The 19,677-nt window shown below is 46.1% G+C and overlaps 1 protein-coding gene across 2 annotated transcripts in view; it reads left to right on the forward strand.

The window, feature by feature from the left end:
• Nucleotides 1–10,222: 10,222 nt before the first annotated feature.
• Nucleotides 10,223–19,677, forward strand: part of ADCY6 (adenylate cyclase 6) — a 64,370-nt gene continuing 54,915 nt past the window's right edge. Inside the window, exons 1-3 of one of the 2 annotated variants that reach the window (XM_081319488.1) lie at nt 10,223–10,427; nt 16,647–16,754; nt 17,447–18,287. In XM_081319488.1, coding sequence (XP_081175614.1) covers nt 17,448–18,287 — 840 coding nt within the window. In that variant the 5' untranslated portion in view covers nt 10,223–10,427; nt 16,647–16,754; nt 17,447. The remainder of the gene's footprint in view (nt 10,428–16,646; nt 16,755–17,446; nt 18,288–19,677) is intronic. The other variant, XM_081319489.1, reaches the window with a different exon arrangement.

The raw sequence follows: 19,677 nt of genomic DNA on the forward strand, positions 1-19,677 counted from the left end.
AGGTCAAACGCCCCACCTGGCCCTCAAGCACTTGCGGCACGAAGCCTAGCCCCACTTCCCCAAGGGGGTGCCCAGCTGCACTTACCTCCTCCTCAAGGCTGCTTCTGCTATGCTTGTTCTTCTTAGCCAGGTTGCTCATGATGGGTATGAGGGCAAAGTCAGAGGGAGGCCCACTCCCTCTCCATGTGAGGAGACCTGGCTTTGTATCCAAAGCTTCCTTAGCAATAGGATGGGAGACCCCCCAGGATAGGCCAGGAGGAGGGGGCAAGGGGATGGTGAAAGGGCAGCAGGGAAGGACTAAGGCAGGACTTCCTTCAAACCTTCCTTCCTTCCTTCCTTCCTTCCTTCCTTCCTTCCTAAGAGTGGTGGAAAAATATTTGAGATGAGGGAGGAAGAAAAACAGGCAAGAAATGCAGCTGGGGAAGTGTCATCCTTTATGAAGAATGAAGAAATGTACCATCACCTGGAAGTGGCCAGCATATGGCCCTTGCCTACTTCACATATCCGGCTTGGTGGGCTCTGGGAGAGGGGATGCCATGAGCAACGTGAGAGTTGATGTTACCTGTGCAATGCTTCTCAGCCCTCAGCCTGTCCAATTTTGGCAGGCAGCGGGGTGCTCTCCTCACAGTGCTGAGAGGCTGAGCCGGGTGGCATGAATCTAAAGAGAAGCGCAACGCTGCCCAGCCCCTAGCCTGCCCGAAGTAGGCAGGGCCATGTGCTGGCCACTTCCAGGCGATGGTGCATTTCTTCATTTCTCACAAAGAGTGATACCTCCCCAGCACGCACCCAGGGGGTGGGGCCGATACAGTAGGGGCTGGTCCCTCACTGTTTCCAGATGGCCTTGTGGAGCTAAGACCGAATGCATTTCAGCATAGATGGCCACCATGAAATTGTACATTGGCTCCTGGCCAGCCTGGGCCAGGGCCAAGGCAGCGGGGGCCATTCCCTCACTGTTTCCAGGATGGCTTCGCGGGCCGGATCTGGCCCCCGGGCCTTGTGTTTGACATGTCTGCTTTAAAAGTGATGTGAAGCAATGTTGTGATAATTTATCTATTAAAATACATAAATCTTAAATATAGATCAATTTTATATGATTTTAGATTTATTTATTTAGATTTTAAATAAGTAGGCCTATGAAGAAAAAAAGAAAAGCTAAAGGAAAGGGGGAGGGGGAGAGAATACAGAACAGAAAACTGATGTTTGTAATCTTGTCTGTAATGAAGGGCACAGAGATACACTGTAACAGCCAGTTGAGAACCAGAGATAATGAACTTCAGCAGCCTGGATCCAAGAAAGTATCATATCACAACAGAGAAATGTTTTTATCCTCCTCCTCCTTCACCAGGAATTTATCAAGAGAAGCTGTTTTCTATCATCCACATCACGACGATGATTTCTGAGTGAAAGAGTTGCAGACTGGGGCTACCTCCATGTCTCTGGATGCTTTGAAACACTTTTCTGGAAGCGTATTCTGTGGATGGCACATAATACTGAACATTTTTCTATACTGTTGAATGTACTTGGAGTAACTGGGGGGAAAGTATAATATGAGACTCATTAAATTCTTCTAGCAGCTCAGGCCCTCTGTAAAATTTTATTCTTAATGGCAAATCTAAGGAACTTCAGAATGAATAACTAATATTTATCAGCTTAAACAAAACAAAAAACAAGACAAAACAGAAAAACTAGGACAGGATGAGCCCTGTGTAAATTTAGCTTTGGCAAAGCCAGTTGTTTCCCATAATAAGGTTTCTAGAAAAACAACTGCTGAATCCTTCTTCAGCATTACAACATTAACAGAATCTTTAATAGTTTTTATGTATCACCTTCCTGAGCAGAATGGCTATCACATTTGTCTTAGTAGCTGCTGAAACTGTAGCACAGGGGTGTCAAACTCAATTTCATTGAGGGCCGCATCAGCATTGCGGCTGCCCTCAGGGGGCCGGGTGGGTATGGCCAGGGTGGGCGTGGCCTACTGGGTGGGCGTGGCTAGAGTGCGTATGGCCTACTGGGTGGGTGTGGCCAGCTCTACATCGTTCCCATCAAGGGTGCCTATGGGGGCCTGGGCAGGAGTGGGACAGACCTGAGGGTCTCTGGCAGGAGGAGGGTCTCTGGGCCAGGGCCAAGGTAGTGGGGGCCGTTCCCTCACTGTTTCCAGGATGGCTTCGCAGGCCACATGAAACCACTATGTGGGCCAGATCTGGCCCCCGGGCCTTGTGTTTGACATATCTGCTGTAGCATGAGTGGAGAAAGATGATAGTAGAACTTTCTGGAGTGCCATCAAGCAAGCCACTCCAGTATAGCAATCAAAATGTTAAGAAAGGAACCTCTGTTTTGTGGTTCTTACAATAATGAAGTAGCACTTAAACAGTTACCAGGATGAAATTATTGGTAGGAAGTGCAAGAGAATGTCCATATGTTGCCATATCTTGACCAGAAGTCACCCCAATTTAAGCTTTGTGGGAAGCTGTAATTAAGCACAACTTCTGCACATGGCTCAAATAATATTGTGCAGCTTGGTTCTAGAATGCACAAAATGGTAACAAGAAATGCCTTTAAGGATATCTAATTCAGTTAAGATTAAATAGAAAAGTATTTAAGTCAGAGAGCAGGATATCACCTATTTGAGTAGGAATTAACTGCTGACTTAGTAACATATCCAAGAATTCTCTTGTGCCCAACAGTGAGAAAATGCCCCAGATAAGGCAAACTATGTTGTTTCCCACATTATTAGTAGCTGCTCTGAATTTTTATAAATCATCTGCCACCCTGCTTGTTCCAGTGTGGCATGAAACAGCACCATCAGCAATGCACAGCAAAGTGAACTAGTGTTAACACCACAATTGCCACCATGCAGACACTGGGACAGCAAACACATTAGCCTCCAGGGCAGATGTGTCTCAGTAATGGTACATCAATGCATAGCCATTACATAAAAGATGCACAAGAGTATACACGGTACTTATTCCATAAATTAGTTTCACCCAAAAACTCTCTCTCTATATAAGTTGGGTATAAATCTGCTGTGTGTCCTATATCCATGGTGGTGAACCTATGGCACGGGTGCCACAGGTGGTACGCAGAGCCCTCTCTGTGGGCATGAGTGCCGTCGCCCCAGTCCTAGGCCTTCAGCTGGGTTTTATAAAACCGTTTCGCTTTAGGCCTCCGCCGTGTACAAAAAAAAAGTTCAATCAATCAATTTCAACTTCTCGCGGGGAAAAAAAAGTTCTCGCAAAGTTGGAATTGATTGATTGAACTTTTTAGTCCCACCCAGTCTGCCATTACCACTGCAGCCACACCCACCCAATGGGCCACGTCGACCCAATTGGCCAAACTCACCCAAAGGGCCACACCCACCCGGCACCCGATGATACGTAAGTGGGTTTTGGGTTGCAGTTTGGGCACTTGGTCTCTAAAAGGTTCGCCATCACTGTCCTATGTCATAAAAGGCTTCTCATGCTAAGCACTATTACTTCCCAACACTCTCTGTAGTATCAGCAAAGTTTTTTGAAAATTCAGTTTAAGGTAAAGAACTAAGGCTTCCCAGTTCACTGGTGGAAGGTTGTTCTGATTATTTCTCCATGAAGCAACAAGAGGTCAACCAGTACCAGTGGGTAAAATCTAGCCTCTAGTCTAAGGAAATAAACTTGGAGCTCTTCCTGGTAATAAGCCTCTCTTAATATTCAAGGTTCCTCCTCCAGTGATTTCCTTTTTTCCTTTCAGATGGGTTGCAGTTCCTTGATAATCGCAGTATGCTCCCCTTAAACCTATAATATACTTTTACATCATGGCATTCAGTTCCCTAATTCCCCAGAGATCCATTTGAAGCTTGCTCCAAGTTCTCATAATTGTTGCAAGCTCAAAATTACTGAGCAGACCACAAGTCAATTAATCCTCTCTAGCTGACCAATCAGTGAATTCAAAAAGTGTTTTTATTTGGTGCTCTCCTCCTGTCCATGTCTGAAGTACACACTGTTGGCATTTTCTCTAGCAATTTCTCCAACAAACAATGTTGCCACAGAGCAAAGTACCATTTCTTAAAGGCACTAATTGATATCAGCATTTCAAATATGGGGCTGAATTCTATTGGGGGGGGGGAGGAGAGCCTGCCTTAAATTGGGGAGATGGAGTGACAAAAGGGATACCAATGGGATACCAGCTGAATTACAAGCTCTCCAGAACGCTGGCATCTTGATGGGATAATCACTTCAAGTGCAGTTTGACAGTTTGATAGCTGAGCCAGACATAAATTGGCTCAGGGATGAAATCACAACGGCTTCAACATCAATTCATGAATGGGGCAAAGACCATTAGTGACTGTACCACTGCAGAACAGTGCAACATTTTGTCCCTTTTGTGTGCTCTATCCCCCTCTCTCTTGGACTGAATTCTGTTAAGAGATTCCTTTGAGTCAAGCTTGATTACTGCTGTTGAGTGGACAAATCCATGCAATCTTATGAGTCTTAATGGCTGTATTTTTGATGTTTTTTCAACTTGAGCTTACAGCTCTGAGATGTCTCGATGACCACTTATCAAAGTACTAGCTAATCTAACTTGAGTTTCTCTGAGATGATCTAAAAAAAAATCATGGTGGGTGGGTGGGAAGGGGTCAGCAGTATCAAGTACCAGATGTAACTGGCACGCAACATAAAATAAAAAGATCTGGTGCTTTGATTACCCAGCTGCATTCACCATTTGATATCACAGACATCCTTTCCCTACCTTAGACACCACTACACCGACATCTGGCTAGATGCTGCTGGCTGTTTTTCTTTTTTTTAAAATAAATTTCTTCTCATCAAAACAAATGAGAACTGTACTCACTTGCCCACACAGAAATGACTGAGTTAAGCTGGGCTGAAAGAGAACATCCTGGGGTAGTAGAGTGGGCAGAGGCAAGTCACTTTACCAATTTGCCTCCTATATAAAAATCTTTTTAAAGTAAAAGTCAAATTAAAGTCAATGGAACAATTCTCTGGTAGCATCTCTCGGGCTGCAGTTCATCCCATACATGTCATATCCTTATAGCAGTTACAATGCTTCTGAATTAAGGTTTTTGTTTTTTTAAAAAAAAAGCTATTTTGGTGCCCTTTTGGAAAAGACAAATTAGTTTAAATGTGAAATAAAATGTGCACATTGCCACCAAGTTATCGCTACCTTTATCTCCATTCCTCCTCCAAATATTTTCTCCTTTGTTTAAATTGTTTAATTTTTAAACTCACTGAGACAGGGACTGATGTCATTTTATCAAGCACCATGTGTAGTGCTAGTATTATATTTTTAATGGCTGTGCCTAGGTGCTGAACTTTATGTATGAGGAAGTCTTCCTCAAGCCTTTTCTGATTATTATTAGAAAACTCTGCTTCATAGGATGGCTTTTGGCCTGGTCTTTTCTTATTGTAATAGCCAAGGACAGATAGCCCTAACAGGCACCTTCCAGGTATCTTTAGACTATAATATCCATAATTCCCAGCCAGCCTCGTTCATACTTGAGGAATTCTGCTAATATCAAAACATCGGGATTGCACAAGTGTTCCAGGCTATTTTTAATTTCCTTTTGGTTTGCTTATTTGCCATACTATCTCCTTATATTCCTGTATGAATTTATACAAACACGATTAATAGTTATTTAATTCTTCTGCAATTCTTCGTGTCCTCTCCGCCCGGTTTCTTCTGGTTTGTTGCTTCTTTTCTAACGACTATACTTAATGACTTTCATTATATTTTATTCTAAGGTGTCTTGAATTCTTAGAAAAGAAGGGATATGCATCTCGAAAAGGAATAAAATATTTGACCCGTTATTTTTCTGTTTAAGATTTTGTTCAATTTAGGAGCCCTTACACATAGTGGTGTTCTGGTTTTGGGCAGTGGTTAAGGCTCCAGGCTAGAAAGCCAGAGGTTGTGGAGTTCTAATCCTACCTTAGGCAGTAAGCCAGATGAGCACATTGGACAGTCCCTCCTCTCAGCCCTGGGAAGGAGGCAATGACAAACCACTTCTGCAAAATCTTGCCAAGACAACTGCAGGGAATTGTCCAGGCAAAGCAGGTAACAAGACCTGGCAATGGTTAAGAAAGAGACAGGGGTTAACTCTGGCTGCACAAGACCAAGCCTTAAGGACAAATGTATACTAAGCCAGAATTGAAAAGACGGAACTGACAGGAAATGCCACCTTTGCAAAGAAGCTAAAGGAACAGTGGGCCACCTAGTCAGCTGCTGCAAGAAGATTGCACAGACAAACAATGGCATGACAAAGTGTCAACAAAGGTGCACTGGAATATTCGTAAGAAATACAATTTGCCTGCAAGCAAGAATTGGCAGGACCACAAAATAAGACAATACAATAGAAACTAAAGAAACTAAAGGGATTTTAGAAGTCAAACAGACAACCATTTGCCACATAACACCCCAGACTAGTACGAAAGACAAAAAGTCTAGATAGGATTTGGGTAGCAGTAAAATGGCCAAAAAAAATCAAAAGATAGTACCAATACTAATAAGCTCTTTAGGTGCAATCCCAAAACCTCTGGAGCACCACTGGCAAAATTCCTATCAGTCCATTTCAAAAGGCTGCTTTCCTTGGAAAAACTTATATCTGGTGAGAATACCTTTAACACCACCAAACAATATCTGCCTATCCAGGTCCTTGAAAAGGACTCGACAGGTAGATGAATAATGCCAGATCCAGTCTAAACATATGGCTGACTATGCCACCAATCATAATAATATAGAAACCACACTATCTCTACACATAAGAACAAATTAACACGCAGAAGAATCACATTCCAGAGAGACTTCTCACTTATTCCAGTAGAGTTTCTCCCCAAAGTAAGTTAGGATAACATTATGTACTTATGTACTTAGTTGCTAGTGACTACAACATTTAAATAATAATGGATTGTGAACATTCAACACCAAGGGATTCAAAATTTCTAAATATATCGAATAAGTTTCAGTCTGTCTGTCTGTCTGTTACCTGTAATCATGAGATGAGGAAAGTAAGAGGAAAGAAGTGGGTGAAAGTACAATTTCGTACAACCTCTGAGGAGATGTTTATGAAAGTCCCAAGGTTCTAGCAAGAATAAAATATTCTACCCTTTACTCCTCAAATACGGAACAAGTAGAAAGTAGGAATTTGCCTTTTTTTTTTAATTCCATTTATATCCCGCCCTTCTCCAAAGACTCAGGGCGGCTGACAAGCTTAGCAGTAGCCTTCATTCTATGTATATGCCTGCTTAGTAGGGCTTTCACACACACTCCAAGCAGCATTATTACAAAGTCAGCTTAATTGCCCCCAACAATCTGGGTCCTCATTTTACCTACCTCGGAAGGATGGAAGGCTGAGTCAACCTTGAGCCTGGTGGGATGCGAACCTGCATTAATTGCAGGCAGCTGGTGTTACTTAAGGAGGCATTAGCCCACTGCTCCACCAAGGCTCTTTTGCTAACACCTAACCACGGATGCGGTGGCTCAGTGGGTTAGGACGCTGAATTTGTCGATCGGAAGGTCGGCAGTTTGGCGGGTCAAATCCCGAGTGCCGTGCAACAGAGTGAGCGCCTGTTACTCGTCCCAGCTTCTGCCAACCTAGCAGTTCGAAAGCACGTAAAAATGCAAGTAGAAAAATAGGGACCACTACGGTGGGAAGGTAACAGCGTTCCGTGCGCCTTTGGCGTGTAGTCATGCCGGCCACATGACCACGGAGACGTCCTCGGACAAGCGCTGGCTCTTCGGCTTTGAAACGGAGATGAGCACCGGCCCCTAGAGTCGGAAACGACTAGCACGCATGTGCGGGGGAAACTTTACCTTTACCTTTACCTAACACCTAACCAAGCCAAATTGATAATCTGTGGCATTATTTTTCCGAAATGATTAGAAAAGAATAAAAAAGGTAAAGGTTCCCCCGCACATTCGTGCTAGTCGTTTCCGACTCTAGGGGCCGGTGCTCATCTCCGTTTCAAAGCCGAAGAGCCAGCGCTTGTCCAAGGACGTCTCCGTGGTCATGTGGCCGGCATGACTAGACGCCAAAGGCGCACGGAACGCTGTTACCTTCCCACCGGAGTGGTCCCTATTTTTCTACTTGCATTTTTACGTGCTTTCGAACTGCTAGGTTGGCAGAAGCTGGGACAAGTAACAGGCGCTCACTCTGTTACGCGGCGCTCGGGATTCGACCCGCCAAACTGCCGACCTTCCGATCGACAAGCTCAGCGTCCTAACCGGAGGGAAAAGAAGAGTTTGGAGTTCTTACGGATACGAACCTTCACAAAGAAAAAACAAAACAAAACCCTGCTCTCTGAGGATTTGGTAATGTTCCGGCTTCCAGTTCAGGAAGGGTTAAAACTATCACACGATATCCACCTCAAATCCCCATGATACCAAATATGATGCAATGGAACACAAGGAGAAAGAGACTGGAATCAATTAATTCATTAGCGCCCCCTTCCTCGTGTTTCTTGTCTGGGGAGAAGCAAATCAAGAAGACCCAGGGGAAGCACAGGCCTTTTGTGTCTGGGATAATCACTCCCAAAGAGCACTTTAGTAAGTCACTCTGTTAAGGAGATTTGTTGGCATTATTCCATAATCAGCCAGTCTGGACGCCAGAAAGGTGATGGGTCTGTGGGGCTATGCCTATCCATCCTGCAGCAAGACATGTTTGCAGCTGCAGCGGGAAGAAGGCTCTCTCAGACACGCCTTTAAAAGACTACACCAGCCTCTGCGGGTTCTTCCCAAATCCCCATTGGGACTTCCTTAATAATCTAGACCCCCCCCTTGGGAAGCCTAGAGTATTTGCCTTCTTCCTCACACACACAAATTAAGAGAGGGTGGCTCAGTGGGTTAGGACGCTGAGCTTGTCGATCGGAAGGTCGGCAGTTTGGCGGGTCGAATCCCGAGTGCCGCGTAACAGAGTGAGCGCCTGTTACTCGTCCCAGCTTCTGCCAACCTAGCAGTTCGAAAGCACGTAAAAATGCAAGTAGAAAAATAGGGACCACTACGGTGGGAAGGTAACAGCGTTCTGTGCGCCTTTGGCGTCTAGTCATGCCGGCCACATGACCACGGAGATGTCCTCGGACAAGCGCTGGCTCTTCGGCTTTGAAACGGAGATGAGCACCGGCCCCTAGAGTCGGAAACGACTAGCACGCATGTACGGGGGAACCTTTACCTTTACCTTTTAACTTTAAATAGTAAGAATTAGGGTTCACCCCCACTGCTCCCCCTAGAGGAGAGCTGAGGGCAAGCAGCTAATTGGCTGTTCCTTTTCCTCCAGGAGGAGCATGAACTGTCAATAAACTTAACTTGGGTCTCCACAGCCAATACCAATGCTTGCCAGCAGGGCATTTCTCAACCCATCTGCTATTTCCCAAGGTGAAATGTCCCTCAATACTACAGTAGACCTTGTCAGGGTTAGAACTAGGGTTACCAGACATTTTGGCGGTCTGGATTTTTGCAGCTTAGCTCAATGAACCCCAGTTACAGAGAGTTCTCCTGGTCAATTGTGGATTGGGTGTTCATAGGCTTGTAGGAAAAAAAAGAGCAAGCTTCTTCAGAGTTTAGGAGGGGAAAAAAATCAAACAGGTGGCCACAGAGCAAAGACAAAGCTTAACTCCTCCCCTACATGACTAACTGACATTGTTTGGGGGGGATCACTTAGTTAGGGGTGTATACCTCCTTTATACTGGGGAAAAATGCAATCGCAGGAAAGAGGCCTCATATCTAGAAGCTCTTGATCTGCAACTGAAATATACGGCTCAGGACATGAAGAAGGATTAGAAACATGAGGTTATTTTTTTTTTATCCAGGTGGTGGATGTTTGATATCCCCGGAAAAGCGTGCTGAGGGCAGGCTTCTCAGCCGACGAAATCAATCACCCACCGGCGGGGAGTAAGCTAAAAGCCACTGGGCCAACGAGTGCCTGCTTCCCCTCTGTCCTTCAGTCTGTTTGCAGCAGGTGCCCCTGCGTTGGGCAGCCTCTTCTGACTCCGTTGCCAAGCGCATTCGCTGCCAAAAATCACTGCTCTTCTCTGCACCTTCGCGTCTCTCTCTCTCCCCCCCCCCGCCACCTCCACAACTGCCCCCGCATCCCAACGCGACGGGGAAAGGGAAGCAGACAAAAGGGATCTTGTGCCTTTAAGGCCTCCCGCTTGGCGATCCCCGGTCGGGAGCGCACAGAGTGGGGCGAGCCTTGTGGATCCGGGCTAGAGGGCGTTTACCCTGGACAACGCGGGAGGAGGGGACGGGCCCAGAGCGAGCGAGCAAGCAAGCAAGCAAGCAAGCAGGAATGGAGAAGAGACGAAGGCGGCGAGCGGGGGACACGCTGTAAACACAGAGCGAGGGCTAGGAGAAAGAGCTGCTGGGCAGGGGACGGCGCCTGCTTCTTCCCGCTGCCCCGAGAGGAGGGCCCAGCCTTTCCACACAGATCGCTTGGCCATTGCGAGGTGAATAGAGGGAACGGTGGGAGGCGAACGGGTGCAACTGCGGCTCCCGAGCGCGCAAGGAGCCGAAAGATCTGACCCGAGAGGCGCCCGCTCTGCGCCTCTGGAGCCATGGAGCCGAGGCAGGGGGACAGGCGGCTCTGGAGAGGCCCGGGCCTTTGGGAAATGCCCAATCTCGAGAAGGATGAGAAAGGACGAGGAGAGGAGAGGAGAGGGGCGGGTTGGGGGGAGTCGTTAGGCCGTCTCTCCCTCGACTCGGAGGATTGCGGGCGGCAAGGGCGGGCTTCGGGTGGGTGGGGAGAGTCTTAGCTACAAGCCTCTGGTGTCGGGGCGCTCGACAGGCCGGGAGGTGCGGAGACCGCAAGGAAAGGGGCGTGAGGACGCACCTGTACAGCACACGGACTCCAGGCCCTCGGTAGGCGCCGTAGTTGCTCAGCGCCGGGAAAGTTCCCTTGCTGCAGCCCCCGACTGGATGGGCTTGCAGGGTTTGTATCAAGTACACCGGTGTGTATAAGTCCCCGTTCTCTTTGGATTCGGACGTTACAGGCGAAAAGGCTTTGCCTGGCGGGCTAGGAATACTAATTCAACTCGTTTGCATCAGAAGGGGGTGGGGGCGGGAGGGAGGGGAGGGAGACCCTCGCACGTCTGTTCTGTCTGTCCGTCTCCCGTCGCTTTTGTGGTTCCTTCCCTCCCCCGCCCTTGATTTTTCTGGGATGCCTCAATAAGGGATGGTTGGAGCCAGAAAATGGGCCCTAAGCTCTTTCAGCTTCTCGGTCTGGACGGGTTACTTACCTAGAGGAGGAACAGGTGGGCTTTCCTGAAGCTTTTTTCTACTTCTGGGTTGCTTTCTGGCTGTTCTGCATATGCCTCCTGCAAAGAGGAGGGGGGAATGAGTGAAGGAAAGGATTGTGCCATGCGGAGCTTTCCCCTATGCCAGGGGTAGGCAACCTCGGCTCTTTTATGGCTCACGGACTTCAACTCCCAGAATTCCTGAGCGAGCCAAGCTGGCTCAGGAATTCTGGGAGTTGAAGTCCATGAGTCATAAAAGAGCCGAGGTTGCCTACCCCTGCCCTATGCAATATTGCAAGCCACCAGGCAGGAGGACCTGAGGGGTGGGAGAGAAAGAGTGTTGACCTGTAACCTGCACTCCTGTGCGTTGGGGAACTTGCTTGCAGGCCTGGTGTGTACTCTGCCACAAAGAAGTTTAGGGTGTTTCTGTGTGTCCTGGCTTTTCTCCCAGAGCTCAAAAGGGTGAACCTCTATGTGTCTCAAGAATGGATCCACCCAAGCTACTGTACAGGTAGTCCTCAACTTGTGACCACAATTGAGCCTGAAATTTCATGTTACAAAATGAGAAATTAAATGAATTTTGCCCCATTTTATGACTTTTCTTGCCACGTTTGTTAAGTGAATCATTGCAGTTGTTAAATTAGTAACACCGTTGTTAAGTGACTTTCCCCAATGACTTTGCTTGTCCAAAGGTTGCAAAAGGGGATCACATATCCCGGGACATTGCAACTGTCATAAATGTGAGTCAGTGGTCAAGCATCCGAATGTAAATCACGTGACCATGGGGATGCTGCAATGGTCAGTAGTGTGAAAAATGGTCATAAGTCACTTTTTTCAGTGCTGTATCTTGTACACACACACTTAGGCCCAGACCAGCTACTGTTGCAGTTCAATCACTGTTGGTATTCTTATTGTATTATTTGATTTTTATTTTATTTTTTCTGCATTTGGGGGAGTGACATTTCTTGCTGGGAGAACTGAATTCTGAGATGTTGCTATTTTAGTGTTATTTAGTTGTGGCCATTTTTCCTCTCTCAAAGCTTGCATCTGCCACTTTAGTCTGCACAGCACCCCCTGGCCTATATCTGTAGCCTGCCACGAAGCTGTACTTGTCTCTTACTCGGCTGCTGTGTCCCACAATGGAGGTGGTTTGGCCAGAGTCCTGATGGACTAGGATGGGGTTATTCTGCCTGGACTCAAAGGGGACAGGAAGAGGGGCTGTATCCTGATGTGTTCCCCGGGTGCCCGTGATAGAAGGGTGCTGCCATAACATTGTTCCCATCTCCCAGAATAGATGGAGACAACAGTTTTGTTGAACGGTATTGGAATCATTCTCTGAAGAGGCCGAAGCTAAAACCAGCCCTGGTTTTGGCTGACAGTCAAGACAAATAGTTTGAAAGAGAAAACTATTCCAGTTTGGTTTCATGCTGAATCGCAAGTTTGGCTGCTGAAAGGGGCAATGCTGGGAGATGCTTTTCCCTCCACATAAATGCAGAACTTCAAAATCCATTGGGTCACACACTGGGATAAACCCCCTGGAACCTAGAGAAGAACTGAGTTATTGGTTTAAGGAGTTAATTCAGGCCTTCTCAAAGCTCTGCCTTATCCCCCTGAAAAGGACAAATCAAGGTGTGTGAGCATTCCTTGTGAATAAAACTAACAAAGCAGCTGTGATTTGGGACAATTTGGACTGATAGCCAGCTCTCAAAATATGATTGGGTTTTTTTCTTGCTTCAGCTTTTTGAGACGAAGCGTGAGTTCAGAGCTTTGACAAGTGTTTTTCAGTTCTGCTTGCAGAAGTTGCTTGTGTCTCCCTGGGGCCTCCCAATCCGTAGCTTGAGAACTCCCAAAGTAAGCAGTTGGATTTCGGTAGAGCTCTTAAGTATAAGGATCCTTTTACCTCTGGTTGCTGCTCTCTGTTGCAAAGGATCAGATGAGCGAGCAAATGAAGGAGATGGGATGGGGAAGAGTTTTTGTATCTTCTGGATTATATAGACTGTTTTTATATCACAATTTTCTCATCCGGGAAATATTTCAGTTTTATGGACTTCAACTCCCAGAATTCCCAGATAACAGCCCTTTTTGAAAGTTTGGGGAGCTGACACCCACATATCTGAAGGATGCCCAGGTTGAAGAAGGCTGTAATGGGTTTAGTTATGTCTTCTAGCACAATATGTTGGGGGAAAAGGACTTGCCTTTTTTGATCAGGAGATTTATTCCAGGTATTAGTAAATTTATTTCTCTGCATTCTCACCCTCCCCTTTTTCAGTGGGAATAAATGATAGTTAAGTTTCAGGATCCAATCTGGGTCAGTCACCGGGTAGATTGGATCCTGCAACATTATCCTGGGACACACATATTCGTCTTCATTTGTGATAATTATTTTCTGTGAGAGAAAGTGAAAGCATACAGGTTGGAGAGTCCTTCTTGTAATGCTTCTAGTCTGTAATGGCTTTAGAGGAAAGATGGCCCTAAATTTAAGATGGCATCACCCTAGATATTAAAACTTTATTGTCTGCACTACATGTGGTCCTCAACGTACGACCACAATGAAGCCCAAAGTTTCCACGGCTAAGCAGGACATTTGTTAAGTGAGGTAGGCCCCATTTTACGATAGGGTTTGTTTGTTTTTTTGCCACAATTGTTAAGCAAAATCACTACAGTTTTTGTGTGGTTGTTAAGCAAAACTGCTTTCCCCCATTGACTTTGCTTGTCGGAAACCACTTGAGAAGGTTACAAATGGTGATCACATGACCCCGGGACAGTGCAACTGTCATAAATTTAGTTATCAAGTATCTGAATTTTGATCACATGGCCACGGGGATGCTGCAGCATAAGTGTGAAAAACAGTCATGAGTCATTTTTTCCAGTGCTGCTGTAACTTCAAACGGTCACTAAATGAATGGTTATAAGTCAAGGACTACCTGTATATATTCTCAGTGAAACTGAGATAAGCCTTCTGTTTCAAAGGTAAACAGGTGAAGTGAAGCACACTAGTCTTCTTTTCAGGTTAGACAATAGTTGCCTTTCTCTGTATGTCTTCATGGCCCTTTCTTGGTCTAATAGAATGTTTGTCTCATAAGTTTTTGGACCTGAGGAACTGAGAACTTGGTCCTCCTGTCAATCAGTCCTACTTGATTTTGCCCTTCTCTAAACCTTCTCTTCGTGCTGCTTCGATTATGATTATGAAAAAAGTAAGGTTCTACATTTAGGCAAGAAAAACCAAATGTACAGGTATAGTATAGGGGGGTACCTTGCTCAATAGTAGTAACTGTGAGAGGGATCTTGGAGTCCTAGTGGACAATCACTTAAATATGAGCCAGCAGTGTGCTGCAGCTGCCAAAAAAGCCAACACAGTGCTAGGCTGCATTAACAGAGGGATAGAATTAAGATCACGTGAAGTGTTAATACCACTTTACAATGCCTTGGTAAGGCCACACTTGGAATACCGCATCCAGTTTTGGTCACCACGATGTAAAAAGGTGTTGAGACTCTGGAAAGAGTACAGAGAAGAGCAACAAACATGATTAGAGGTCTGGAGGCTAAAACATATAAGGAACAGCTGCTGGAATTGGGTATGTCTACTTTAATGAAGAGAAGGGTGAGGGGTGACATGATAGCAGTGTTCCAATATCTCAGGGGCTGCCACAAAGAAGGAGGGAGTCAAGCTATTCTCCAAAGTGCCTGAAGGCAGGACAAGAAGCAACGGATGGAAAGTAATCAAGGAGAGAAGCAACCTAGAACTAAGGAGAAACTTCCTGACAGTTAGAACAATTAACCAGTGGAACAACCTGCTTCCAGAAGCTGTGAATGCTCCAATATTGGAAGTTTTTAAGAAGAGACTGGACAGCCATTTGTCTGAAATGGTATAGGGTTTCCCTGCCTGAGCAGGGGGTTGAACTGATGACCTCCAAGGTCCCTTCCAACTTTAATATTATGATTATGATTGTGATCATACATTGGACAGCCAAAGCATTCTTCAAAGCTGTTGATGAAATCAAACTAAATATATCTCTTTCTGCAGGGCTTGCCCGTGAGGCATTTAATGATGGCCTTTTCTCCATAGGATGAAGGATGTTCCAAGCCCCTCTTATTTCACCCTTAAGACTGAAGTCAGTTTTGTTGTGGCTGGGTTCAGTCAGAGTAGTTACCAGATCAACTAAATAATTGCTAAATGTTTACATACAATATGCTAAGCTTGGTTAATTTTAAGCTTGGTTGTATGTATATAGTGTATAGCTCTCTCTCTGTGTGTGTGTATGTATATGTATATATATGCTAGTCTTACCCCTACTTTAAGTCTTTAGGTTTCCATCTAAAGCACTCCATATGCTTAAAGGCCAGATAGGGAGTGGAAAAGCAGATTAGTTAGGACTTCTGCCCCACATCCTACTTTCTGTTCTCTCCAGACCTTGCAGAGGAGATTTAGGGGTCAAGGCACTATACAGTGTTTGATTACTCTGTTAAAGTTGAATGCAGGGGCATGGCTTAAATTGGATTGGAATGTTGAGATCTGTCTTTTGGGATGAAGATAACATTAGCATCGTGATAACTGTTTTGTTACAGCAACCTCTGGATGTACAGCTGATTGTTGGCTGGCTGTATTAGATTCTACCCAGGATATTGGAGGGTTATAAACTAAAGGTAGTCACTGCTGGTGGTCTTGTTCAAAGTAAGTCTGGGGAAAAAAAGTTAGGACCTCCAGTATCCTAGCAGTTGACTGAATTCATAGTTTATCTGAGAATCATTTTCTTAATGGTGTACTTGTTGCAACGAGGGTAATCTGCATTATTTTACTTTTGTGTACTGTCTATCTCCTGCAGTGTGAGTGTGGGTATGTGGGAAGGGTAGGGAAGGACAGAATACATAAGTAGACAATTCTACGTAGAAATGTCTGCTTGGATATAAAGGAAGCAAGCTATCCGTTCAAAAAAATGGGAAGGAAATATGCAAAGAGAGTTGTGGATGGTTAGGACGCTGACCTTGTCAATCAGGTCGGCAGTTTGGCGGGTCGAATCCCGAGTGCCGCGTAACAGAGTGAGCGCCTGTTACTCGTCCCAGCTTCTGCCAACCTAGCAGTTCGAAAGCACGTAAAAATGCAAGTAGAAAAATAGGGACCACTCCAGTGGGAAGGTAACAGCGTTCCGTGCGCCTTTGGCGTCTAGTCATGCCGGCCACATGACCACGGAGACGTCCTCGGACAAGCGCTGGCTCTTCGGCTTTGAAACGGAGATGAGCACCGGCCCCTAGAGTCGGAAACGACTAGCACGCATGTGCGGGGGAACCTTTACCTTTACCTTTAAGGAGTTGTTGGGAGGGGAAAAAAACCCAAAACCTTTTGCTTTGAGTTCCAGAGAATGAGTACAGCTGGTACTTCAGCCAGGGAATGGAAACTAATGTGTGACCAGCTGACAGTTTGTCTTCTTCCTGCAGGTTGCAGCCTCAGCTTGATGAAGAGGAAATAAGAAAGCTGACACTGAGGGTGCTCCCTTACGGAGACCCATGTCGCCTCATTGTGCCCTATTCCTAGGGGCCTTCCAGGTACTGGGGCTTCCCCAAGGCCGAACCAATGGTCTGTCTTGCTGACAGGGATATATATATATCCTTTGTTGTTTGAGAATCCCTTGCAGAGTCACATTCTGGGACAGAAGCATTTTTCCCCCCACAGGTGTTAAAACTCTCCTCTGTGGAACGTCTTGATGCTTTTTGCCCAGAATCTGACATTTGGCAAGGTCTTGTCGCTTCCTGCCATCCTGGGTCAGGTTTTCCCTGGCTATGTCTCCTGCCCTCCTGTCTTTTGTCCCTGGGCTGCCACCTTCTTCTGCTGGGAGTCAAAAGGACTTCAGCTGAAAACATTCCACAGAGAAAGAAAGCAAGCAGATCTGTTGGCTCCTGGGGCTTCATGCATGCAAAAAGCCTGGACTCTGCAAGGGAATGGGAATGGAAAGGGACCTCCTTGCCACCCAGTTGCACTTCAGAACAGCGGTGGAAGCTGTTCTGCCCGCTGAATTGTTTGGGGAATAGCGTGCACCTTGTTCTCCTGGAGCAGGGGTAGGCAACCTCAGCTCTTTTATGACTCGTGGACTTCAACTCCCAGAATTCCTGAGTCAGCTGACTCAGGAATTCTGGGAGTTGAAGTCCATGAGTATAAAAGAGCCGAGGTTGCCTACCCCTGTCCTGGAGCAAAGAGATCTTTCCGAAGCTTCTTCTAACCTTTTCCCCTTTTCCCGCAGTATGTCCTGGTTTAGTGGCATCCTGGTGCCCAAGGTGGATGAGCGGAAGACCGCTTGGGGGGAGCGCAATGGGCCCAAGCGCCATCGCCCAGCACTTTGTGGCCCACGCTACATGAGCTGCCTACAAGACCAAGAGCTGGAGCGCAGAGGCAGCGGTGCGCTGGGGTTGAACTGTTCTTGGCAGGAAGACCACTATGGCAGGAAGCAACCACCATCACTTCTGCCTGGTTCTGGAACTGGAGATTTGGGGCTGAAAGCTGTGGACCTGGGATTTGAGGATGGTGGTGGCAGCATGGTGGTTGAGGCCAAGGGGCTGTCTGCCAGCGATTGCGGCTGGCGCCTCCTGCAAGTGTTCCGCTCTAAGCGCTTCCACTCAGCCAAGTTGGAGCGTCTCTACCAGCGCTACTTCTTCCAGATGAACCAGAGTTCACTGACGGTGCTGATGGGTGTCTTGGTGCTAGCGTGTTGCATCATGCTTCTCTTCCACTGTGTGCCTGGCACTCCCAACGTGTCCTACACCGCTGCCCTTGCCGTGGCTGCTACCCTCTTCCTCTCCCTGATGGTCCTCTGCAATCGGACTGGCTTCCACCAGAACTGCATGTGGGTGGTGAGCTATCTGGTCATCGTGGCACTGTGTGGAGTGCAGGCTTTGGGCACTCTCCACGTCTCACCACGAAGTGCCTCCGAGGGGGTCTGGTGGAGCATCTTCTTCATCTACATCATCTACACCCTTCTGCCCGTGCGCATGCGGGTGGCAGTGCTGGCTGGAGCCTTGCTAGCTGTCCTTCACCTGGTGATTTCTTGGTACCAGAACAGTACAGACTCCTTCGTTTGGAAGCAGGTATGGGGGAAAGTGGGGCTGAGGGAAGAGATGGCGGAGCTCCTTGGTGATAAAAAGATAAACGTGTAACTGGTGGATGAGACAGAATGGAAACCCTGTACTAATTGAAGATGCTTTGTTGAAGGATAGCTAATGCCTTTGGTGTTGAAGAAAGGCTATAAAAATTGGTCTGTCTAGAGGTGGTAAAAACATGTTAAGGGGAGCAGGCAAGCAAAACTGAAGTCCTCCCATCAAGCAAAATGAATGAATGAAGAATGAATGAGAGCCCTTGAATAATATGAGGGGAGGCAAGTTCTGTGACCTTTCCCCATCCCCACAATCACTCCGATTGTGGATGGAGCTAAGTGGAATTTGCATATCCTCAATTCCATTGAACAAAGCTTGATCTCTGGATTTTGGTGATGAATACATTTGAACTTGCTTTTAATTACTGCTGTATATTGTCTCGGTTCCTGATTCTCCTTTCCTCACAGAAGTTTGATGATAGCAAAAGTTTGCCTAGAAATCCACATAGCTGGAATTGGCACTACTGAGGTAGCTGTAGCGTTCACAACATCTCTACTTATTCTTCTGAAAAAAGTGTTTTTTAAGCTGATGGCTGGATGATTGAAGAGCCCATTGGTGTAAACCTGTCATGTTGCTTTATCTCCTTTATTATTACAATGAATTCTACATATGTACCAATTTCTCCTGTTCCATCCATCCATTTTTTTTTCTTTAACTTCCCCATTGTTTTCACAGTGCCACCCTTCTGATCTTGTCTATATTCTGGAGGAATTAAGAAATGTTTTACTAATGTGGATGAGAACAGTTTGTGTGAGGAAAAAGGCCTATGTCATTCAATGCTGCTGCAGGCTAAACAGAAAATGCTTCCTGACCTGTTCTGTATATTGATGGGTGGTCTGGCAACCCCACCCTAAGTGTTATCATAACTGGAGGGTCAATGTGGTATAACCTGATTGAGGATAAGCCCATTGGCTCTGGAAAGCATCAGATTATGAAAATATGTTTTTGGATTGGTTCTGTACTACAGGAAGCCTTGACTTATCGCTATAATTGAGCCTAACATTTCTGTTGTTAAGCAAGACAGTTGTTAAGTGAGTTTTGCTCTATTTTACGACTTTTCTTGACATATTTGGTAATCACTGCAGTAGTTAGTAATGTGGTTGTTAAGTGAATCTGCCTCCCCCATTGACTTTGCTTGTCAGAAGCTCACAAAAGGTGATCACATGACCCCAGGACACTGAGCCCGTCATAAATATGATCCAGTTACCAAGCATCTGAATTTTGATCATGTGACCATGGGATGGTGCAACAGTGATGAAAAATGGCCACAAGTCATTTTTTTCCAGTGCTGTTCTAACTTCAAATAGTCACTAAATGATTGATT

Source organism: Vipera berus (genome assembly GCF_964194415.1).
Source record: "Vipera berus genome assembly, chromosome: 2".
Lineage (NCBI taxonomy): Eukaryota > Metazoa > Chordata > Lepidosauria > Squamata > Viperidae > Vipera > Vipera berus.